The 21109-nt window shown below is 38.7% G+C and overlaps 1 protein-coding gene across 1 annotated transcript in view; it reads right to left on the bottom strand.

Moving 5' to 3' along the window:
• tbc1d22a (TBC1 domain family, member 22a) overlaps positions 1–19816 on the bottom strand; it is a gene marked incomplete in the record, with an annotated part of 156978 nt that extends 137162 nt beyond the window's left edge. The window contains 5 exon segments of the mRNA XM_036148865.1: positions 2036–2218; positions 9498–9750; positions 11487–11670; positions 19108–19164; positions 19592–19816. Coding sequence (XP_036004758.1) covers positions 2036–2218; positions 9498–9750; positions 11487–11670; positions 19108–19164; positions 19592–19653 — 739 coding nt within the window.
• Between the last annotated feature and the right edge of the window lie 1293 nt (positions 19817–21109).

Raw genomic sequence — 21109 nt, 5'->3', positions numbered from 1 at the left:
CCGTCCCTTCAGTCGTCCGATTGTCTGATCCTTCTATTTCTCTCAGCTGATTATGTGTTTAGTTTGGGGGGTGGGAAGGTTTTCTAATATTCTGGTATCAAGTTTCTTTGGGTCATCAAAAAAAAAAAAAAAAAAAAATCAGGCGACTTTATGAATATTTCATAAAGAAAGCCTTCCAGAAAAGCTAATTATCAAGTAATTAAATCCAAAATGCCTGCCGAGAAAATGTGAAAACGTGCTCTTTGCACCTTTTTGGGTGCTAAGCTGCGCTTACATTTCGATTCTGACAATTCATCACTGAATCAGTTTTTAACAAAGCACTTGCGGATTGAGACAGATTGTGTTAAATTGACCAATCCTGGTGTGCGGATACTCTGTGTTCTTTAAATCTGCTTATCACGCTGATTCACAACAGTCGTATTTTAGGACAGAACAAATGCATCATATGCCCATTAAGACAGCCAAGCACATGCTGGCTTCACACTGACAGCAGAAACTGGATAAAATGTGAATTGGAAAAAAAAAAAAAAGTTTTTTTAAGATTCTTTCAGATAAACGGAGAGTGAATTTTAATATCTGGCCTAAACCTCCTGTATATCTAGCATTGCTGAGCTTTTTACGCTGAGATTTAACATTTTCTCCTAAGTGGTGCACCTTTTGTATATCGGGCGCTGCAATAAACCAACGGGGGATTTAAATGTGCAAAAATGAAGCCTTTGAAGATGGAGGTTAGGAACATTTATTTGGATGCATAATTCAGATAACATCTAAAAATGTAACTGTTTTTTATTTTTTTTAAAAACACAAGGTTTAAGATATTAAAACTACTTCAAGGAGGTGAGAGCAAGACTTTTGGCAAGTAACAGGAAGGACTAAACACAGCAAAGTGGCTGTGTTGATCCTTTGGATCTTTCTACCTCTGTCTGTCACAGAACATGGATTTGGTTATGTTGGCAGCCTTTTAGAAATCTCAGAGCTACTTTAAGGCAAGGCAAGGCAATGCAAATTTATTTATATAGCGCAATTAAGTACAGAGACAATGCAAAGTGCTTTACATGACTAAAATATAGGAATAAAAGCAAGTAGGGATAAAATGTAGAAAAAAAAAAGTAGAACTTTAAGGTTCTACAAAAAAATGTAGAACTTTAAGGGTCTACATACTTCACATAAACACAGGAAATGCTGTGTCAGCATTAACCTACTACTATTCACAAACATGAGATGCTGAAGACAGTCTCTAATTCAAATTCTAATCATGTTGTCTTTAACAATAATAGTAAAACTATGTTTCATAGAGTTTTATAGAGGCTCTGTAAGGTCAGAGCTTCACAAAAACTGAAAAATTGGCCCCAACTTTCTAACCAGTGAATCTTTACTTCCTACAGCCTAGAAAACCTCTTCCAACCACAACTCTACAGAAACTCAAAATAACACAACACCATTCAAGGCTCTTGCTGCTCCATATCTCAATCATAATCTTTTCAACAAATCAGCCTATTATTTTGATTTTTACACTTGAATCAGAATAACTACACTGCTCTAGTTCATTAACGTAGAACCCCTGCAACAAGTTATTGTGCTAGTTACCCAAAGTTTGTTTCAAAGGACGCAAAGTAAACTGTAAAAAGATAAAGGTCCGGAGGAGTTTCCGGACCACTGGGGTAGGCAAGTCTCTGGGGCTAGATAAACAATAAAGGCCTGTCGTTTGGTTAGAACAAAGGCCTGTCATTTGCTTTTGTTGTTGCTGGTGTTTCTAATCTGCATGTCCAGATGGCTGGATGACACCCCCACCCCCCACCCCAACCCAACCCACACTACATCGTTAACAGCTCAGCACAGCTGGCAGACAGTGAGAAAGAAGCAAAGGAGTGCAAAGAAATGAAGAAGTGAGAGAGGTTTAAAAGGTAAAGAAAATGATAAAAACTGGACAATTAGAGAGGAATACAGAGAGAGTCCGACTGGCTGCGGTGACCAGAAGCCTGGCGACGCAGCCTCTGCCAGATAAGTGGAGGCTGCTGGCCCGAGTATCGCTTACCCAGATCTGTGTTGGGCCCCGCCAGCAACTGTTTGAACTTATCCAGGCGGGACGCTTCCCTCTCGGTCATGGCTGGGGTGCCAGATGTGTTCTGGTCAGCCATGCGAGCCACTAATGGGATGATGGGCGGCCGGTGGGGCAGAGACCTCTGTCTGTGGAGGCCGGCGTGCTCGCCCGCTGCATCTGGTTGAAGGATGGAAACGGGAGAAAGAGACAGGTTACATAAACGCGCAGCCATTTCACACAAGGCGGACGCGTTTTTTAGCGCAACCACGCCGCAGTCCGCAGCTCAGTCACTTGAAAAAAAAAAAAGTATTCACACACTTCGAAGTTGTTCACATGTTGTACCATTACAGCCCCAAACTTAAACGTGTTTTCCTGGGATTTTATGTGACATCCCAACACCAATCGGTGCCCAATTGTGGAGCAGGATGAAAATAAGACAGTTTAAAAGATGTATTTATTTTCACAATTAAAGATCTGAATACCGTGGTGCGCATTTATTAGTTTGCTTAGAAAATATTAGTGAGCAAATGGTATCATGAAAACCAAAGAACGTAGCAGAACCGTCTGCACTGCAAAAAGGGAACTAAAAGTAAGTAAAAGTTTCTTGAAATTAGTGTATTTTTCCTTTATTTGAGGAGACAAATAAGACTATTTGCCAATGGAATGAGTATTTTTACCCCTAAAATAAGATAATTAGATATCCTGCACTTGAAATAGGATGGAGATGAATTGTTTCTATTTTAAGTGCAAAAATCTTACTCCATTGGCAAATAGTCTTATTTATCTGCTCTAATCAAGGAAAAATACACTGATTTCAAGAAAATGTCACTTACTTTTAATTCCCTTTTTGCAGTGTGGAAGAAAGCTGTTGAAAATGGCTAGTCTATGGTACAACAGCAGTCAGTCCAGAAATAGCTGTCCACCTAAACAAACAACCTAAGCAAGGAGAGCTTTAATCAGAAACGTAGCCAAGAGGCCTATGCTGACTCTGGAGGAGCTGCAAAGATCTACAGCTCAAGAGGCGGCATCCACCAAATGCACATACAATCCAAAAAATTGTGCTTTAAAGGAATGTACCAAGAAGAAAGCTACTGGGAAAATAAAGCCATAAAAGCTTCCATTTGCAGTTTGCCATAAGCCATATAGGGGGAGCAGAAAACATGTGGAAGAATGTACTACGGTCAGCTGCAAGTGAAATCTAACATTTTTGGGCAACCTGCAGAGTAGTGTGTGAAAGAACACTGCACATCACCCTGAATGGTTTTATTCAGCAGGGAAAGGGCAGCTTTTCTATGCTCGTGTGGAGATGAATGGAGCTAAATAGAGGATAAAACCTGTTAGAAGCTGCAAAAGACTTGAGGGCTGAGGCCAAGGTTCGCCAACCAGCAGAACAAACACCTTAAAACCTACTTTAAGAGCTACAAGGGAGTGGCTTAGATCAGGAGTCTGCCCACTCAGTCTCCAGAGCCACATTTGGCCCTTTAAGAGTCACTCTAAAGACACTAAATATTGGCCAAAACCCTATAAAAAAGAAGCCTTAGCTGTGTTTATAAATGCAAAACAGAATCCAAAATCAATATCACCTTTTTTTTTTTACCAAGTCAACACAATCATAACGGTGCAGGAAATGTTCTGTTTATTTCTTTTGTCTTTAGTTATAAACCTACTTGCTTTGTTCATTTTCTATTGTTCAAGAAAATACATACATCTACTGTTTAAAATTGAATGTTTTTTTTTTTTTTACAATACCTGAAATAATTGATATAAGTGTGGTTCTTAAATGAGCAATAAGTAATACTGACACCTAGTGTTGCATATCACAATAACACATACACAAAACCTTCACGGAGAACAGCCGTTCCTCAACGGTCCGTTGCTGCTGTGAATCTCCACTGAGTTTTTACTTCCACAGGACAGGTTTATGATGTTGTATTCTGTTCTATTTCTGCTCCGCTTCTCTTACTGGCTTCCATGTTTGCAGACTGCTGCTCTTTTGCCAAGATAACATACCAAAATGATGCGCTCGGTTTTGGGGAACCCTGGGAACTCTCTATGATTGGCTCAGGAACCAGGAAGTAAACATGGGGTACACTCCGAACCGAAGTAGTTCCACATCGTACCTCTAGGTTTGAAAGGAGAAAAACGTCACTAAGGCATTGTTGACGGAGAGGACCGATTGTTTAAAGGCAATGTTACCTCCTTCCTGAGTGACTTTAGGTTGATTTTGCAGTAAATTTCTTACTTATTGCTTCTTTAAATTTAACCTTGAAACAAACCCATTTTCTAGAGGCGCTATTAATCAAAACCAGTACAGCATTTTTTTCCTCTTAGCGTCATGTAGCTTTTGCGGCCCGAGAAAAATTGACCTAGCAGAACTAAGAAACAAAATAATTCTGATGGTTGGAAAAGTTGCAGACCTGGTGTTTAGATCAAAGCATATTCATGAGCTTGAATGACACCGTCCAAGTCTAAACCCAAACCAAACAATTGATGTCAAGAGATGTTCTTCATCCAATCGGAGTTTTTGGTGTTTTGCTAATCAGAAGAATTGCAATCTTTAGATTGGATACAAACGCAAGCAACACTTTATAGATTTTTCTTTGAGCTTAAAAAAACAAAACCATGTTTAAACAGTTTACAACCAGAACTTTCATTTCCTTTTATTTGTTTTTTTATTTCCTAGACCAATACAAATTAGTAAACCATTTTGAAGTGGAAAGAAAAAGGATTTTTTTACAAATTAAAACCTGGAAAGTGCTGCATGCATTAGCACTCAGACATCCTTTAGTCTGATACGTTTGATAAAATGCCTCCTGCACATCACCATGAACACCCAACTACTGAACCAGAAACACTGATTTATTTGATTATTTTAAAGAGCATCAGGGCAAAGGGAGACTTAATGGCACCATCATTTTGCTTCCACTTCATATTTAAGTGTTACTATGTGCTGATCTACTTCAATAAAAAAAATATCAGTTTAAAAGTAACATGACATAAATGTGAGAAGGTTTAAGAGGTTGGTATACCAGTTTGCTGTGTATTGGAAATTTACAGTTTAGTTTCAGAAGTAGCCAGCTATCCAAGCTTGTGCCGCATTTAGTTTCTGCATGAAGCCTCTAGTAGATCAGCAGCTGTGACGCTTCGTATTTCAGCTTTGATCATTAAGTAAAGCATCGATTCTGACTACTAGGCGCCTCGTGTTCAAACAGGTGATAAAATCCACACAAAGAGACACACCAACACCAAGTTAAATCTTTCTGGACTTCAACTTTCGAAGCGATCTTCCATGTGTCGGGATGAACGCTCGCTGGAGTTCAGACGGGCATCCTGCCAACGGCTGGCACCAAATCACAACACGTCTACCTCAGGCAGAGCTACACAAACACATCATGGCAATTAGGAGAACTGGCAGGTTGCCGGTTTTAATATCTTATTTGCCTTTTACAGGGACAAATAAAAGGCTACAAATCTGTTCTCAAGTGCTTTATTTGCACTTACCAAATTAAAAAAAAAGAAAAGATCATTAAAGCAGCAAGCAGTTGCTCTGTAACTTAGTGAGCCCATTTAACAATAAGCCACTTTTTACAGTCTCTTAAAATTTCAATTCAATGAAACACAGAGATAAAGAGTATAATTAATGCTTACATGTTGTCACAGTGCACTATATTAATTATCTCCATTAAGAGAGGAAGGAAAACAATCTTCTGCACACAGATTACGGTAAGGATGGGTGTACTTTTGTCAGCGGGTCAAAGGAGGCCGCAGCGCTCTCCATGCAGATAAAAAGTGGAACGTCTGGAATAAGACGCGATGAGAAGAAAACAACACTGGTGTTTATGCGGCCCTCTGTGCTGTCGTCTCTGAGGAGGGAGGAGAAACTGCCGGAAGGCGAAAAGGGCTGCTTGTGCGATCTGTATCTAAGCACAGGAACGGTTTGAACAGCAGACGCCCAGACAAGACAGGCAAATGGCAAGTGGCGGACATTCTCCTCTGCCGCCGCACGCTGGCGTTTTACCCTTCTTTAAAACAAACATGGCATGAGGTAGGAGGATGGAGTCAGCACTACATTAATTTAAGAAATGTGTTCCCACATACAGCGATTACTATGGGAGGTCATTTTGACATGCAAGTCAAATTACAGAAAGAAATAGAAAGATGGGTTATTATACCTGGTGTGCTGCCTCCCTTCTCCTGCTTGTGAAGTGTAAATATTTTCTTAAAATGCTGTTGAATCAATAGTATCTGACTTTTTTTTTTTTCCTTTTCCCCTTTCATCGAACTGATTCATTATGTTTCTGCACGCTGTAACCGTGAAAGGGTTTGGTTCCCCGTTTGCCTTAGGCACAGGATTCATTACATGAAATCCAGTTCAATTATATCTGGACAAGCGCACACGTAACCGTAATAGGAACCTTTCCTAATATGTGTGAATCTGTATCGTGTAACAGTTCAATCTTGTCTAAGTTTAACAAATCTTTTCATGCATGTTTACCATCCATCCTTATCAAAAACAGGTCTAAAATATATTGAGTAAATAGTTTTAAGACCCAAATGACTAACTCTTAAATGTATACCTAATTAATCACGTTATCAAAACGTAAGGTAATAACATGACAGACATCTAAATTCTCCATTTGAGTCAATTTCGTATAAGAGAAGGTCTCAATGCTGCTGCTATTGTTGGAGTTACCTGAAGCTTCACTGTTGTCTAAGCAAAGTCCACATCAACCTTTGAAGGTTTATAAAGCCATCACCCAACAAGTTCATCTTTTTAAAGTAAAAAATTATTTTGCCACTAGGAAAATATTTAAGGCTGACATCCATCTTCCCCAACGTGGACGACCCAGTACTTTTATCCCGAGGTTAGAGTCTCTAGAGCTCCAAGGAACTGCAGTACATGAAAACCCGAGGAGTGCTGCAACAACGAATTGATAAAAATCGATAATTAAAAGCGGTGGCAACGATCGATTTGTTGTGTCGTGCGATTAATGCGCCGTTTCCTTCACCTGTAGATAGAGATGCATCGATGCGTTTTTTTATGATCCAACCCAATACCGATACCTGGGCTGAGCATATCGGCCGATACCACTGTTGACTGAATGAAGCATGTACCTTGCCATGTTTATGGTATTGAATTGACCAACTTTATTGTCACCTATCTAGCATTGCAGATATTGCATGTTGCAGTCGGACTTGTTGGTGTATCAAGTTTGAAATGTTTCCAAATAGTGGCTCGGTCCAGCACATCCTCCATGTTGCTCATCACTGGCTGCTGTACGTGACGACGTAACCAGCGTTGCGAACATGGAACTGAAGTCGCTAGAACGGTGTAACTGTATTCCTGCGTATGATATTAATAAAAAAATAAATAAATGACTGGATCGGAATGCTGGATCAGCGTCATTCTGACTGCAGAGCAAAGGGATGGAGTGAGGCGGGGAAAGAGTGGAGGCGGTATTTTCAAAGGAATTAAAGTAGGACAATTCAACAAATGACGACACAGAAAGTAACTAGCCTGACGCTGGTGTTAGCTCGTTAGCTGGTTAATGACAGCAGCTATGTTTACATGGGCAAAATTCCCTGATTGGATTGAAATGTGTTCGAATTAAAAAGGAAAGAAAGTATTCCAATTCATATTCATATAATCCGATCATGACGTGCGTTTACTTGCACCAAGCTTTTTTCAAAGCAGAAACTCTGACATTAGCAGAACAACAAAACAACAAACAGAAGTTTTGTACTTCTTCCCCATGTGTAAAAACAACAACAAACGTGGAGGTGTGTTGGTTCTGTCTGTTCAGAGCACAGAGAATGGACCCGCGCCAGGTTCTGAGATGGTTGAGGCGTTGTTGCTTTCCATGATTCATCAGCAACTCCTGCTGTTGCTGATGAAAGAACGGGAGGAACTTATGATCATCCCTCAAAGTTCTGTGCTGCACAGCGCTGCGGCCCCCATCCTCCACATGCAGGCGCAGTTTACGAGTTAATGGGAACAAGACGGATGCTGATCGGACTGCGGATCGCCGTGAACCAGCCGTCTCAATCAAAACTGTATGGGAGAGAGGAGTAGGGCTCCTAGCTTTTCAGGAATAAAGAGTCTTATGTAACCATGAAATGTTGGCGAGGCACTCAGAATAAAGAAGCAGACCCGAATTAAAAACACTTAGAGAAAAATGAGACATGAGCTTCTTAAAGGACGCCCTGAAAAATGTAAAAGTCTCAGAAGACAAACAAAGGATTAAATAGAAATCACCGTTTTTGACTCTTCAAGGAAAAATTAAAAGCACTAATAAGAAATGTAAACGTCCTTGGAAGAAAAATGTGCACAAAGAAATGTATCATGTAGCTTCTTCATAAAGTGCAGCTTGTGCTGAAACAGTCTATAAAATGGGCTGGGGGTCTATTTGATTGTCAGCAGGGGTGTTTTTCTTCTGGCTTCCATCGGTATGTCCAAATTTATTCCCTAGGTTCCCCGGCACAAAAAGAGGTGGAACATTTGACACCTCAGTTTTACAGCTTCAGTTTGTTTTTATTTATTATTTTTTTTATTATTTTTTATTTATTTTTATTTTTTTAAATCGCTGTTCATATAGACAACACTGACTATTAAACGATTGACTTACAATCTAATCAAAGTAAAGTCCTTTATTTGAAGTTAAATTATTTAATATTGTAACAGCAAACCTAAGTAGCAGCCTGTTTTCTCACTGCAAAAACGGATCTAAAAATAAGTAAAATGTTCTTAAAATTGCTGTTTTTGTCCTAGATTTGAGCAGGTAAATAAGATTATCTGCCAATGGAATGAGTATTTTGACCCCTAAAATAAGATAATTTGATATACAGCACTTGAAATAAGGCTATGGAGATGAATTGTTCCTATTTTAAGTGCAAAAATCTTATTCTATTGGCAGATAATCTTATTTACCAGCTCAAATCAAGGACAAATACACACGTTTTAAGAACATTTTACTTGTTTTTAGTTCAGTTTTTGCAGTGCTGTGCACTTATCTGCACCGTCAGTCCAAATGTTTTATTTGGGGGAAAAAGGGGTGAAAGTTCAAAAAGATTTTTTTTATCCTATTCATCGATTAATCAAAGAAATAATCGACCGACTTATTGATTCTTAAAATAAATCAATAGCTTCCGCCCTAAACCCAAGTGATTGTGGAATTAGAAAAAACACTGATTAACTAAGTTTGTTTGGAAGGGTCTCCAGCAGAGACCGTCTCCTGTAAGGACAGAACTTGGCATAACCTGGATTTGCAAACAAACTGAAGACGTCTGGAAGTTTACCTTCAGGACCTACAGATCAGACCAACAGGGCGACATTTGAACGCAGTGCAAAAACTACGTTTCCGATGACCACATTGAACGTTACGTGACTGCATTTGTCTTTTTCTTTTGCAGGTGGGCCAAAACTCTCTCTTGGAGCTAGACTCTGTTGTTCACTCACCTTTGGGTGACCCAATCGGAGCCTCGCTGTGGGATTTCACCAGACGGCTATCAGTATAAGGGCTGCTCTGAGAGGCAAACGATGCATCTGGGCTGATTGCGTCTACTTCCTCCACTCTGAGATACTCGTCTTCCTCTTCCTCCTCCACCTCTTCTGCCACCACCTCCTCCTGTGCATCTTCCTCTCTCTGACCCGACTCTGTCGGGTCATCCTGCCTCTGTCTCTCCTGCTGCTTGCTGTGATTCTCTATTACCTGCGGAGAAAAGCGAAAACCGACGAGCAATACTGATGAGCCTTGGTGGTTCGCAGAAAAAGGCTGGAACAATTAAAGAACTATGGAAAGACTTGAGGTTTTGGCGATATTTTAACAGTAGAATTTTATTTTAGGCCTCCAGCTATCTCAAAGGTGAACCTGCGCCATCTTTAACAGCGCCATCGTGTCCTGTGTCGTGACCCCAGACTTCCTTGGATTGGATTTTTTATCTACAAGAGCAGCTTTTTTCCAGCTCCTTTCAAAATCCTCTCTGGAGTTTAGATTGAGACAAAATTAACCTCTCACCTGTGCAGGAGGCATATGTGGAGAATATGACTTTATCAGCTGTTTTGCTTTAAAAAAAAAGGGTTATTCTTTGTGCCTGTTAATAAATAACAATGATGGAACTTTTTCGTTTCCACCAGCTGGTTTGGAGTGAATTAACCAGGCTATGCATGGCGTCAGCAGCTAACGTTATGTATAGCTGTAAAAAACAGGAAACTAGCATGGACCACACATCTGAGAAGAATGGAGGTTTCCAGGAATGTGTTCCTATCGGGTAAGTTGTAATTGTCCCGTCATGTCAACTAGTGCTGACCAAGTTGCTTGCAGTCCGGAAACGTTGAGAAAGAAATGCTACTCTATCTGCGTTATGGCAGGGTGCTTGCTCTTTTTCCAAATTAAAATTCCAGACTTTTTTAAAACTAATATTTTTTTTTTCCCAAGACCTTAACTTTATGTACTTGTATACTTGTGTGCCTACTGCCTACTTCATTGGTTGAGATTGTACAAACTGTTTATTAGAAATGTTAATTTTTATAGGCTAGTATTCAATGAATAAATGCATTATTCACAGTAAATTATGCTTTTACTGATGAAAACGTTTCAAAACATGAAAATCACAAGTACATGAATTTCACATCAAACAAGTGTTTGATTCCATTAGGCTAATACAGTATATGACAAGTTAGTAAAATTATATTTTAATAGCCTACCTTCCTATTTCTCATTTCATAATGCCTTTGAGCATACTGTAAAATTCTACCATACATTTTTTCCCATACTTTATTAAGACTTTCACACAAAATTCAAGACTTTTCAAGGTCTGGAAAAGAGTGTTTCAAAATTCCATACTTATTAAGACTTTCAAGACTTGCGCAAGCACCCTGTATGGGGATATCCAGGAACGCGGCGACAGCGGGAACAGCTGATCAGTAGTGTGAGGTAGATGTTCGCTACGTCAGAACTTCATCGACAAATGTGTTTCAATCTCCCGTTTAACTATTTTGAAAAAAACAAAAAACGCCTCCAGTGAGCACGAAAAACCTCTTTGCAAAGCTGAGGAAGTCATTTTTGAATTTTGCCGTTTCCATCCACCTTTTCTAATGCGATGCTTGAAAAATGCACATGAAAAAAACGCGGCTAATGATCGTTTTTAATAATCTGAAGTGTTTAGAGTCCATTGAAAATAAATGTTAATGTTAGAAATATACAGCAAGAGTCCTCCTTTTAATGCGAAACAAATTCATTTGCGACGAAAAACAAGAATCCATTCGTCAGAGAGATTTTTCCTGACGGTCAGAATGATTGGTTTATGAACATTAAAATAGTCTGACGTGGCTAATATCTCCCACACCTGGTCAAACTTAACTAAACCAAAGTTTGTGGCTTAGGCGAAAAAAAGAAGACATGGCGCCGTAGCGTTTTAGAGCGAGCTGCTCCATCCAACATTTTACCTTATTTGCCGTCTCCATGACGACCTCGATGTTAAGGTTCTGTGCAGCCATGGCCAGCAGCTCGTCGTCATCGTCGCCGACATCCCAGGCGTCACTGGTGATGCTCTCGAACTCCTGAAAGGTGGTGGCTTTCTTGGGCTTGCCTGGCGTGGCCGGAGGGGGTTTGTTGCCTGCTTTAATTAGACTGCAAGAGACACAGAGTGGACGGGTGGGAGAGGCCGGGATTAAATCAACTGAGATACAAGGTCGGGGGGGGGGGGGGGCAGGTTGTTACTGAGACGACGCCGAGACAAGTTGGACACGGAGAAAACAACCATGAAGATGATAGGAGGAGGAAAAGAAAGGACTGGGGAAAGGTGGGTGGACAGTAAGAGAAAAAAAAAAAGCAGAAATACATATTTTAGGAGCTAATCTACTTCTGTAAAATGTTTAGAGTGAAACACGGTAACTCAGCAGCAGAGGTTTTGACAAGGAGGACAATAAACAATTAGAATAGACTGTGAAATAAGTCCAAAACCAGAAGGAAATCAAATGTTTACTTCCCGTTGATGGTTTGGTTCCTGATTCGCATTAAATTGTGCAACGCTACTAAACTGCGTTCACGGTTGCCTGTCCAGGCAGAAAAGTTTCTTTCAAACCACCAAACAGTTAAATCACTTCTAAGACACAGAGCTGCTCTGTATATCTTCCTCGCAGTAATGCAGCCGCCGAAGACTGGCTGCACCATTTGGTGGGTCGCACATTAGCAGTGTGAGCGCAAATCGTATTTTTTTTTTACCAACTGGATCAACTTTCACAGCCCCCTGATGCCAACACCAGCTAAAGGTTTTAGTGAAGTTGAGACCTGAGCAATATGTTAAAGGAAACAAAAACGTGGATTACTTACAACAGATACGGTAATCTCAATATTCAACAATAACACAGCAGCTGTGTCTTTATTCCTGCTGCCTTGATTTGTTGTTACACAAATGCATTAAGTTCTATAAATTAAATCTTATCATTAAGATGTAGTTGAAAAAAATGTAATCAGTCCTTGTGAAACTTGCAGATCAGAATATTTTTTCCAGTAACATATATGGGTGTTTAGCTGTCATCTTGGGACCAAGTTGAAACTTAAAAAAAAAAGATAAAAATAAAATAAATAACAATCAGTATCTTCTTCCCTGATCAAGCTTAACTCCTGGTAGCCGTTGTTGATCTGCTGTCTGTGATTATTTCTGCCGGTGTTTTGTTGGTTGGAACAAACCATGAGCCAATAAAAACAGATAAGTGAGAGCGCAGCATCATGAACGCCATTGGACAATGAAGTGAGAGCTACACGACAACAACGCTGATGAAGATCATGGAACACTGCCTTAACATTTTACTGGGACTCTTTATCCATCAGGACAGCCGTATTTGCCGCTAGTTCAGATGCAGAGACAACGTTTTTAATATTGGCTGATCACATTTATTTATTTGTGGAAAGCCAACAACAGTGCCCACAAGTATAACCCTAACCCTACTTTGAATCTAAGGTTTTTAGTCGTTTCCACTAAAGTTTTTCCTTTTTTTTTTTTTAATCATGAGCATGTAAAGCATCTTGCATAGATGGATGCGAAGCTGCTTTGGGTTGCAGTTCCTTAAATGACAGTATTGCCACATGCATAGTTTGCTGATGCTTTGAAGAGCCGCTTCCTTCATTTGTAGTGCGGAAGCAGTACCCAGAGCGCAAAGGCCAAAAACAAACAAAAGTAAATCAACCTCTGTTGAGTTCACACTTATTAGGAGCATAGTTTATGTTTCTGGTTGCATTCAGGCTTGGAGTCTAGTTACCGTTAATTTATGTTGAGAAGTGAAAGGAAAACGATCTGTGGTTTTAAGAATTCATTTACAGAGCAAAATCTGCGTAGTGTGACAGGCATTTGTGCTCAGGCCAACTTTAATCGGAAACTCCTAAGTAAAATGCTGACTGCAGACGTTTCATTGTCTTGTTTTGAAATTTATGTCATTAGGGTGTTGCGCATGCGTTTGTTTGCATCTTGCAAACTGTATCACCTTTCTTATGCAAGGAACAAAACTACGCTTTTATATTTGAATTTTTCCTGACGTGTTTGTCTTTCGAAGCAAAGGACACTGTGTTGCTTCGCGCATGAGATGCGCTGGATAAATAAACTCCGACTTCTGCCAGCAGAGTCACTCTGAAGGGAACAGGTGCTTAGGCTCCCTTTTCACCCGACAAAGGAAAAGCCAGGGAGCCAAGCAGTGTCTGCTGGAAAACAGCAACAGTGAACGGAAGCAGCTGAAAGTCTCACTTTCCACATCTGCACAGGTTCAACTGATTTATTGTCAAAGATATGAACAACTTTCCCAAAATAAAAAAGATCTTTTGCTCACTCCATTATTTTCTGTTTGGCCAATTAGCAGCCACAGCACCAAATATATTCCCATCAGGAAGGTCTTTCCTACGAAGATGTCCTTTTTTATTTACAACAAAAAAAAAGGCAGTTGTGCTCTGCAGTTCAAGACAACACACGCTCATCTATATATGGAAGCCTTTATAAAGCTATGATCCAGAGGCTTGGTGGAGAAGAAAAAACACTAATGTTGCCCACCAATTTATTTATGTTTATGATTTTTAGGTTTTCTGGCTCTAAAATATCATTACATACCCATTAAAAAAGGTAACTGGAGTAGGAACTATCCAAACTTGTTCAATGACAGCAATCGCAATCACATTTTATGCTGTCAAAACAAAACAGGCTAAAATAAATGGATCTACTATATTGAATATTTATTCTTTGTTATTAATTATATATAACCCAACAAACTAAGACGAAAAGTGCAAACGTAGCACTGGATAACAGTAAGCTATTAAAACTTCAACATTTTACTCAAGTACAGTCTTTGTTCAGTAACTGCAAAAAAAAAAAAAAAAAAAAAGACAGTAAAATGAAAACAATCTTTGGAAAAGATTTAATTAAAGTGAACCTTTCTTTTGCGTCGTGCATGGAGTGACAGGAGGGTGGGAGGTGGGGGAAAGTGTGGGGGAAGAAGGAAGAAAGCGCTCTGATTTCTTACAAAGACAACAATTCCTATAATAAAGAATAAAGAGAGATGCGCCCACATTAGCTTGCTTTCATCATGATTGGAAGAAAAAGAAAGCGTGATCTACACAATGACAAAAAAAAAAAAAACGAACAAATTAAATTCGACCCCTCTGTGGAAATCTACATGATTAAACATCAATAAGAAGAAAGAAAATTCTAATTACTGAATAATTGGCTGCTTTTACTTTGTTATTATTGCTGGGGGGGGTGGGGGGGGGGGTTGTCGGTCAATCAGAATTAACACTTTATTGGTTTCTTGTTTTCATTGTTTGGGATTTTTTTTGTGGGTTGGGATGCATCAATTGAAGCCCCAAAGTCTGGGTGAAGAAAAAAAAACTGGAAAGCAATTCCCAATTTGTGCTTGGCATTACGCTTACAGAATTGCTGTGATGAAAACAAAAGATTCACTAACAATACAAGATAGATAACTGGTTAGTGTGTAAAACAAAGTACTGGACTCAGGATGCAGCTGAACATTCGAAGATAAATGCCCCTGCTGTCGTACAGTTAGGTAAATCATGTGTAGACAGTGACGGTCATGGAAATCACATCCCACTTATGGCAAGCTGTGATGTGGACCCGCAGCACCACAACCATGCCTACTTAAAGACAATCCTACCACTGGTGGTTAACAGATAAAGAAAACAAGCCAGTGATTACATCTGATTCAAACACCAAAAATGTTAAACGCATTTGTATTAATACCCCTTTATCAGATCCCCCTAAATAAAATCCAGTGCAACCTATTCCCTTCTGAAGTCTCCTAATCAGCACATAGTCTACTTACGCTTATTTTATTCTCAGTAAAACACAAATGCATGTCACACTTACATAAAATCACATTGGGAAACAAACAAAAAAAAATAATAATAATCATCACCATGTGTTTTCTGCCTTGAATTTACAACAATTCACTACATAGTGTAGAAATCCAGCACATTGTGGTTGTAGGATGGTATGTTGTTGAAATGTTTAAAGGGTATGAAATTGTATTACTATAATTTTTAGGGAGCAGAGACAGTTGAACAGTAGGTTAGGGTTTTTTTTCATCAGAATTAACATTTTATTGCATTCTTTTCTCAGGATTTTGGGGGTGTTGTAAAAGTTGCTATCATTCGACCCGATTTAAGAACCCTGCAAAAAAAAAAAAAAATCCCAACCAGAACCCTGACAGTAAATTACATACTCTTACAAAAATATGAAATACCTTTCATTCTAATATTTGAGTACATTCTTTTATAAGTCCTAATTTTATTTCTTTATTACAGTTATAATACAGAGAGTTAGGAACAGAAACGTACTTAGAATTTTGTGAGAATGAGCTTGAAAAAGTAAATTCTGCTATGTACAACCATGGATTGCTACAATGACATGATTTATGGAAAAATACATAATTTTGAATAAGAAAATATTCAGATTAAAGTACGTGGAATCGCAAACAAAATTAGATATTTTTAAATTAAAAAAAAGGAAAATATTTTTTAAAAAATGTAAAAATGATGAAGGAAATGTATCCAGCTGCAGTTCTTCAGCTTTTAAATGTTTCGATTCAGGTTGGTAGACATTATAACACGCTCAATGTGTTTGCAAGGATGCTAGTACAAAAGTGCTAGCAGGTTATCAAACCTTCAGATCAGCAAATCCTCAGCTGAAAATGACATGGATCAGTATATAGAACAATAAGCTTCTTTTTAAAAAAAAAAAAAAAAAACACACCTACAATCAAACAAAAAATCTCCCCATTTACGCTGTTGTCATTTTTACCACTCTTATGTAACAAACAGTTGACCATAAAACCATAAACCCGGACCTGGAAGGATCACCTAGGTCTGTAACTCAGTTACACCAACTTCAGTCATAAAAAATAAATAAATAAAATGGCTCCTGTCATGTTTTTTTTAACTGAACACGGATGTTGCTCTGCATCCCAAAGTGTTTAGTCTTTGAAACAAGATTTTCTTGTAGTCTGTTCCAGTGAGACCCCAGAACAAGGTCAAACAAAAAGGATACCAGGAATCTCCTGCAAGACCTGATAAATGACATTCCTAACATCGATTAAAGCCTTGGCCAATCCTAACCCATGTCATTTAACTTCTTGTTTACGTCTGCTACTGACTGGCACAACACACCCGTCCACATTCCTGACTTGGTGGGGCTACTGTCCTTTTCAGACAACTAACAGGCAACCTCAGCTATTTTGTCAAGCAGTTAAAGTGGTTTGTACCCACAGAGGGAACGCTTTGTCTGCTTTTAAAACCAATGACTTTTAAGTCATTTTACTTATTCAGCTCATATTGTACTATGAGGAAATGGTGTTATGAAACTTGGAGATTTAATATCTAACAGCCGGAGGTCACAGAGAGATCATTTTTATCAGAGTTCATGATATGCTGGACTTCATAAAAGTAGAATGCCTTAAACGGGGATCCGAACCATAATGAATGAAAATGGGTTGCAACGTAATCTATTGAGGGGGGGGGGGGTACAAAAAAGTACATTTTAAATGTGATTTAGGCCTTTTTAAGATCATCTAATTCCATAATTACTAAAAAATACCTACAGAAATTAACTGATATGCAACGGTTAGGTACATAGGTAAGAAATAGTTTGCTTATGGGTATTAGACGTTATTTGGTTCATAGAAACTAGCAACCCATACGAACCAAATAGTTGTATGAATTGGCGAAATATGGTAGAGACCTGGGTCCAATTAATCATTCCAACAGTGGTGAATGTGCTTGCTATAACTGAGTCTACATAGAAAAATGGATATTAAACAGAATCTGAATAAATTCTGGCAGAAACAAGAAATTAGAATCGAAGCTTTGCCTAAAACATGTCGTTTTTAGAGTTAAAAACAACAACATACGCATTGTAGCGAATGTAGCAAGTCAGGTAAAAAGTCATGGTTAGATGGATTTATTACAGGACAAACTGGGTGGGAAAAATGACTAAATGTCTGGAAGGAGATGAAATGTATATGCTACTACATTCTTCTATTAACCTGAAGCCAGATATCAAAGTCACCTAAAGCCTGAGAGCATGATGTGTGTGTTGTTTTCAATGCAGCAGTTTAGACTGTGATGCATGACCCAAAAGTCTGGGCAAATAGGTTTAACATCAGAAGATGTTTAAGAAAAATAAACCCGTAGAAACGTGCATATGTTTACAGATAATAAATGAGCTATTCTAATTCAGTGCCTATTACAAAATGAATCAACCAATATGTAGGGGTCTGGTGCTTCCAATCGCCATTTCCCCCCCAATCTAACTTTTTTGTGTTGCTGCTGTTTTAAGTGAACGGACTACAGCTTGTTGAAGCTACAGAGCTCATCGCTATCAAGCCAGAATGTGGACATTTCAGACATACTGGGCATGAAGTAAAGCTGATGTTCTTCACAAAGAGTGTCTATATCAAGAGTTTAAAAATATCAGGATTTTTTTTTATTTTTTTTAAGAGATGTAAGATGAGATGTTAATATCAAGATGGTCTATGTTGCATTAGAATTAAACTTTTGTTTGTTCCAGAAGGTTATTTTTCAGCTGTTTGTCACATTTATCTACATTTGTTTGTTTAAAAAATGTTTCTGTGAGACATTTGGGATAAAGCTTTGATTCAGTGACGCCTTTTTTACGGAAATAAAAACAAAACATTGAGATAAATATCGTCTATCTGCTTTCAGCCTAAAAATAACAGATATTATTTCTGGTCCGTATCACCCAGCCCTACATGTACCATATACAATATAGAAATGCAATGCAGTGCATTCACACACACCAGAGGGATCTGGCTCCTTTAAAAAATAATAATAATAAATAAAATAAAGGTGCATTCTTGATTCATTTCCAGCCACTTCTATGGAGCTCTGTTATCACATTTATTTAAATGGCCAAGCTATTCCAAATGTGGCTTCCTTTGATGGAGAATGCCAACTGGGATTCAGAGGTGAGATTATTTTACAGTTGCTACAAGCAGCCTTCTAATGACGCTGCTTCCAACCTGCCTTTCCATACTAACAAAGGTACTGATTTATAAAGACATGTAAAGAATAATTTTACCACAAAAAAAACAGCAAAACCAAAGTAATATATTTATTAAACATAACATGGATGCAATTTTTGCTTGATATGAAATCTTAATTGGACTGTTGAGATCCATGTTATACAAATTTGGCTTTATACAAAAGGGAAAGAGATCCAAAATCAGAATATTAACTTAAGTGCTTTGTAACTTTATTGTGAGCACAATCTAAAAAAAAAAGGGGGGGGGGGGCAAATATAAATAAAAGCCCTTATTTTGTCATTTCTATTCAGCTTGACTCCCTCTTTAATGCATATAAAAGTCCACCGTACACTCCTACTCCTACTAAAAAGGATGAGGGACAACGAAGCCATATTTGTTGCGTGTTTTGTTTTTACAGTTGGCGTTGGAAAGATGCCAAAGTTTGTTAAGTGCCAAAAAAAAAAAAAAAAAAAAAAAAAAAAAAAAAAAAAAAAAAATTCGTCCCACCGGTGAAACACTCGGAACTTACTTGGCGTGAAGAAGCGGGTCGAAGGGTGGATGCTGAGCGCCGTACACATGCTGAATGCTGAGGAAGTGGAGCAGAGAGAAGGAAATGAATGGACCCATCCGTACAGGACAACAACGCTTGTCCCCAAACTACGCGAAACCTTTCTCTCCCCCCGTTCACGTTTAACTAATACAACAATGCATTCCCTAAGAAACCAACCAGGGATTGCAGCAACAGATGCAACTGTGGGAGCTATTCTTGGGGGAGATTTAACAGGTGCTAGCCCCTGTTAGCATCGCAGCTCTTTTGACAGCGTTAAGCAGGAAGGCGTAAATGCACTAATGTAACCCGAGCGGTGCCACGTCCGTTCGGTCAAAACTGCTCCACTTTGTGCACGAACTCAAGGCCCTCTTAAAGCGAAAGCTGCGTTGGAAGCTCCTCTGAGAGAAGCTAGCGCTGCTAAGCTAGCCTGGAGAAGAGAGAAGGGGGGGAACACGTCACTTACCTGCCGGGAACCTTGGCTGCGTTTCTTTTCCAGAACTGTTTCTTGTTCCCGTCGCTCGACATTTTCCGCCAGCGGTCCAATAAGTCCCGAGCTCAGGCTCCCCGACGCTGTCCTTGTCTCAGAAACGCTTAATTTCTCTCTATTTAGACCAGCTCCCCTCCTCCAAAACTCAGAAAGCTGCCATGTTGGTACTACCGCATCGGCGAGTAAACGCGACGGCGATTGGCTGGAGCGACGCTTCCGTTTGGTCAGCCAATCAAAAGTCAGATCGTCTCTCCAGCGCTGGCAGGAAGTTTTTACGTCATGTTTACTAAAACAAGTTGACCGTCGATCCAGAGACCACCCATACATATCAGCATCAGGACCAATGTGACTTTATCAAGTCACCTGCAAATTACTGTTTATTGTTGATGCAAAGTTTAGTAGTTACAAACAGTTTGATTAGCATGCATGTTGTTAGAGATTAAATAAACCTGGTTTTCTTGGAAGTGTGGCCTATACAATATGAATGCTTAAATCAGCCAACATATATCAGAATCAGAACAGAGAAAATAATAGACGAATTTAGAAGTGAACTTTGAAAACTAGGCTGGTCTTTATGTGGCTGTTGTGAATGAAGAGTATTCATTTTTTTTAAACACCTATTCATCACTTTAAAATAAATGCTGCCCATTAAAGGTATTTAAGAAAATTTCCAAATCAGAAAAACCTTGGTTTACAATAGGATTAATGAAAGCATGCAAAAACAAAAACAAACTGTGTGAAAACTATATAAAGAAACAAACACTCCACAGTGAGTTAAAATATAAAACATATAAAAATAAATTAACGGCCATTATGAGAACTGTTGAGAAGTATTAAACTAGAAAACTGAGTGAACATCATGGTAACATCAAAGCAACATAGAATATGTTGAACAAAGCAATTAGACCAAACTCTAAGCATAAACGACTGCCAGATTACTTTACAGAGAATGAGGATGTGTATAATAACAACACAAATACTGCTAATGAATTTAACCAGGTTTTTTTGTTTTGTTTTTACAAATATTAAAGTAAATATCACAAACTCTGTGAATCCAGTTAACCAAAAAATAACAAAAATAAACCTCAGAAATTGGAAGTAGAATAATGCAGTCAATATTTGTTAAGGATATAAATGAACAGGATGTCTTCTCCACAACAAAATGTAAGAGTAAAACATCCACAGATTGGGATGGACTCGATATGATAATAATTAATTGACTGCATTGTTAACCCTTTGACCCTCATCTATAATATGTCTTTACAAACTGCTGTTTTTCCTGAACAAATGAAAGTTGCTAAGGTAATCCCTCTTTTCAAATATGGGGACAAACATAAATTTAATAACTACAGATCCGTGTCGTTATTCTCTCAGTTTTCTAAGATTTTAGAGAAATGGTTCACACAAAAATGTAGTATTTTTTTGGAGAAGCATAAATTAATTACTGGCAAACAGTATGGATTTAAATCACAAAGATCGTCGGGTTAAGCACTT

The sequence above is a fragment of the Fundulus heteroclitus genome, chromosome 17 (genome assembly GCF_011125445.2).
Source record: "Fundulus heteroclitus isolate FHET01 chromosome 17, MU-UCD_Fhet_4.1, whole genome shotgun sequence".
NCBI lineage: Eukaryota > Metazoa > Chordata > Actinopteri > Cyprinodontiformes > Fundulidae > Fundulus > Fundulus heteroclitus.
The sequence above is the reverse complement of the archived record's forward strand: the minus strand, read 5'-3'. Positions and strand labels throughout refer to the sequence as shown.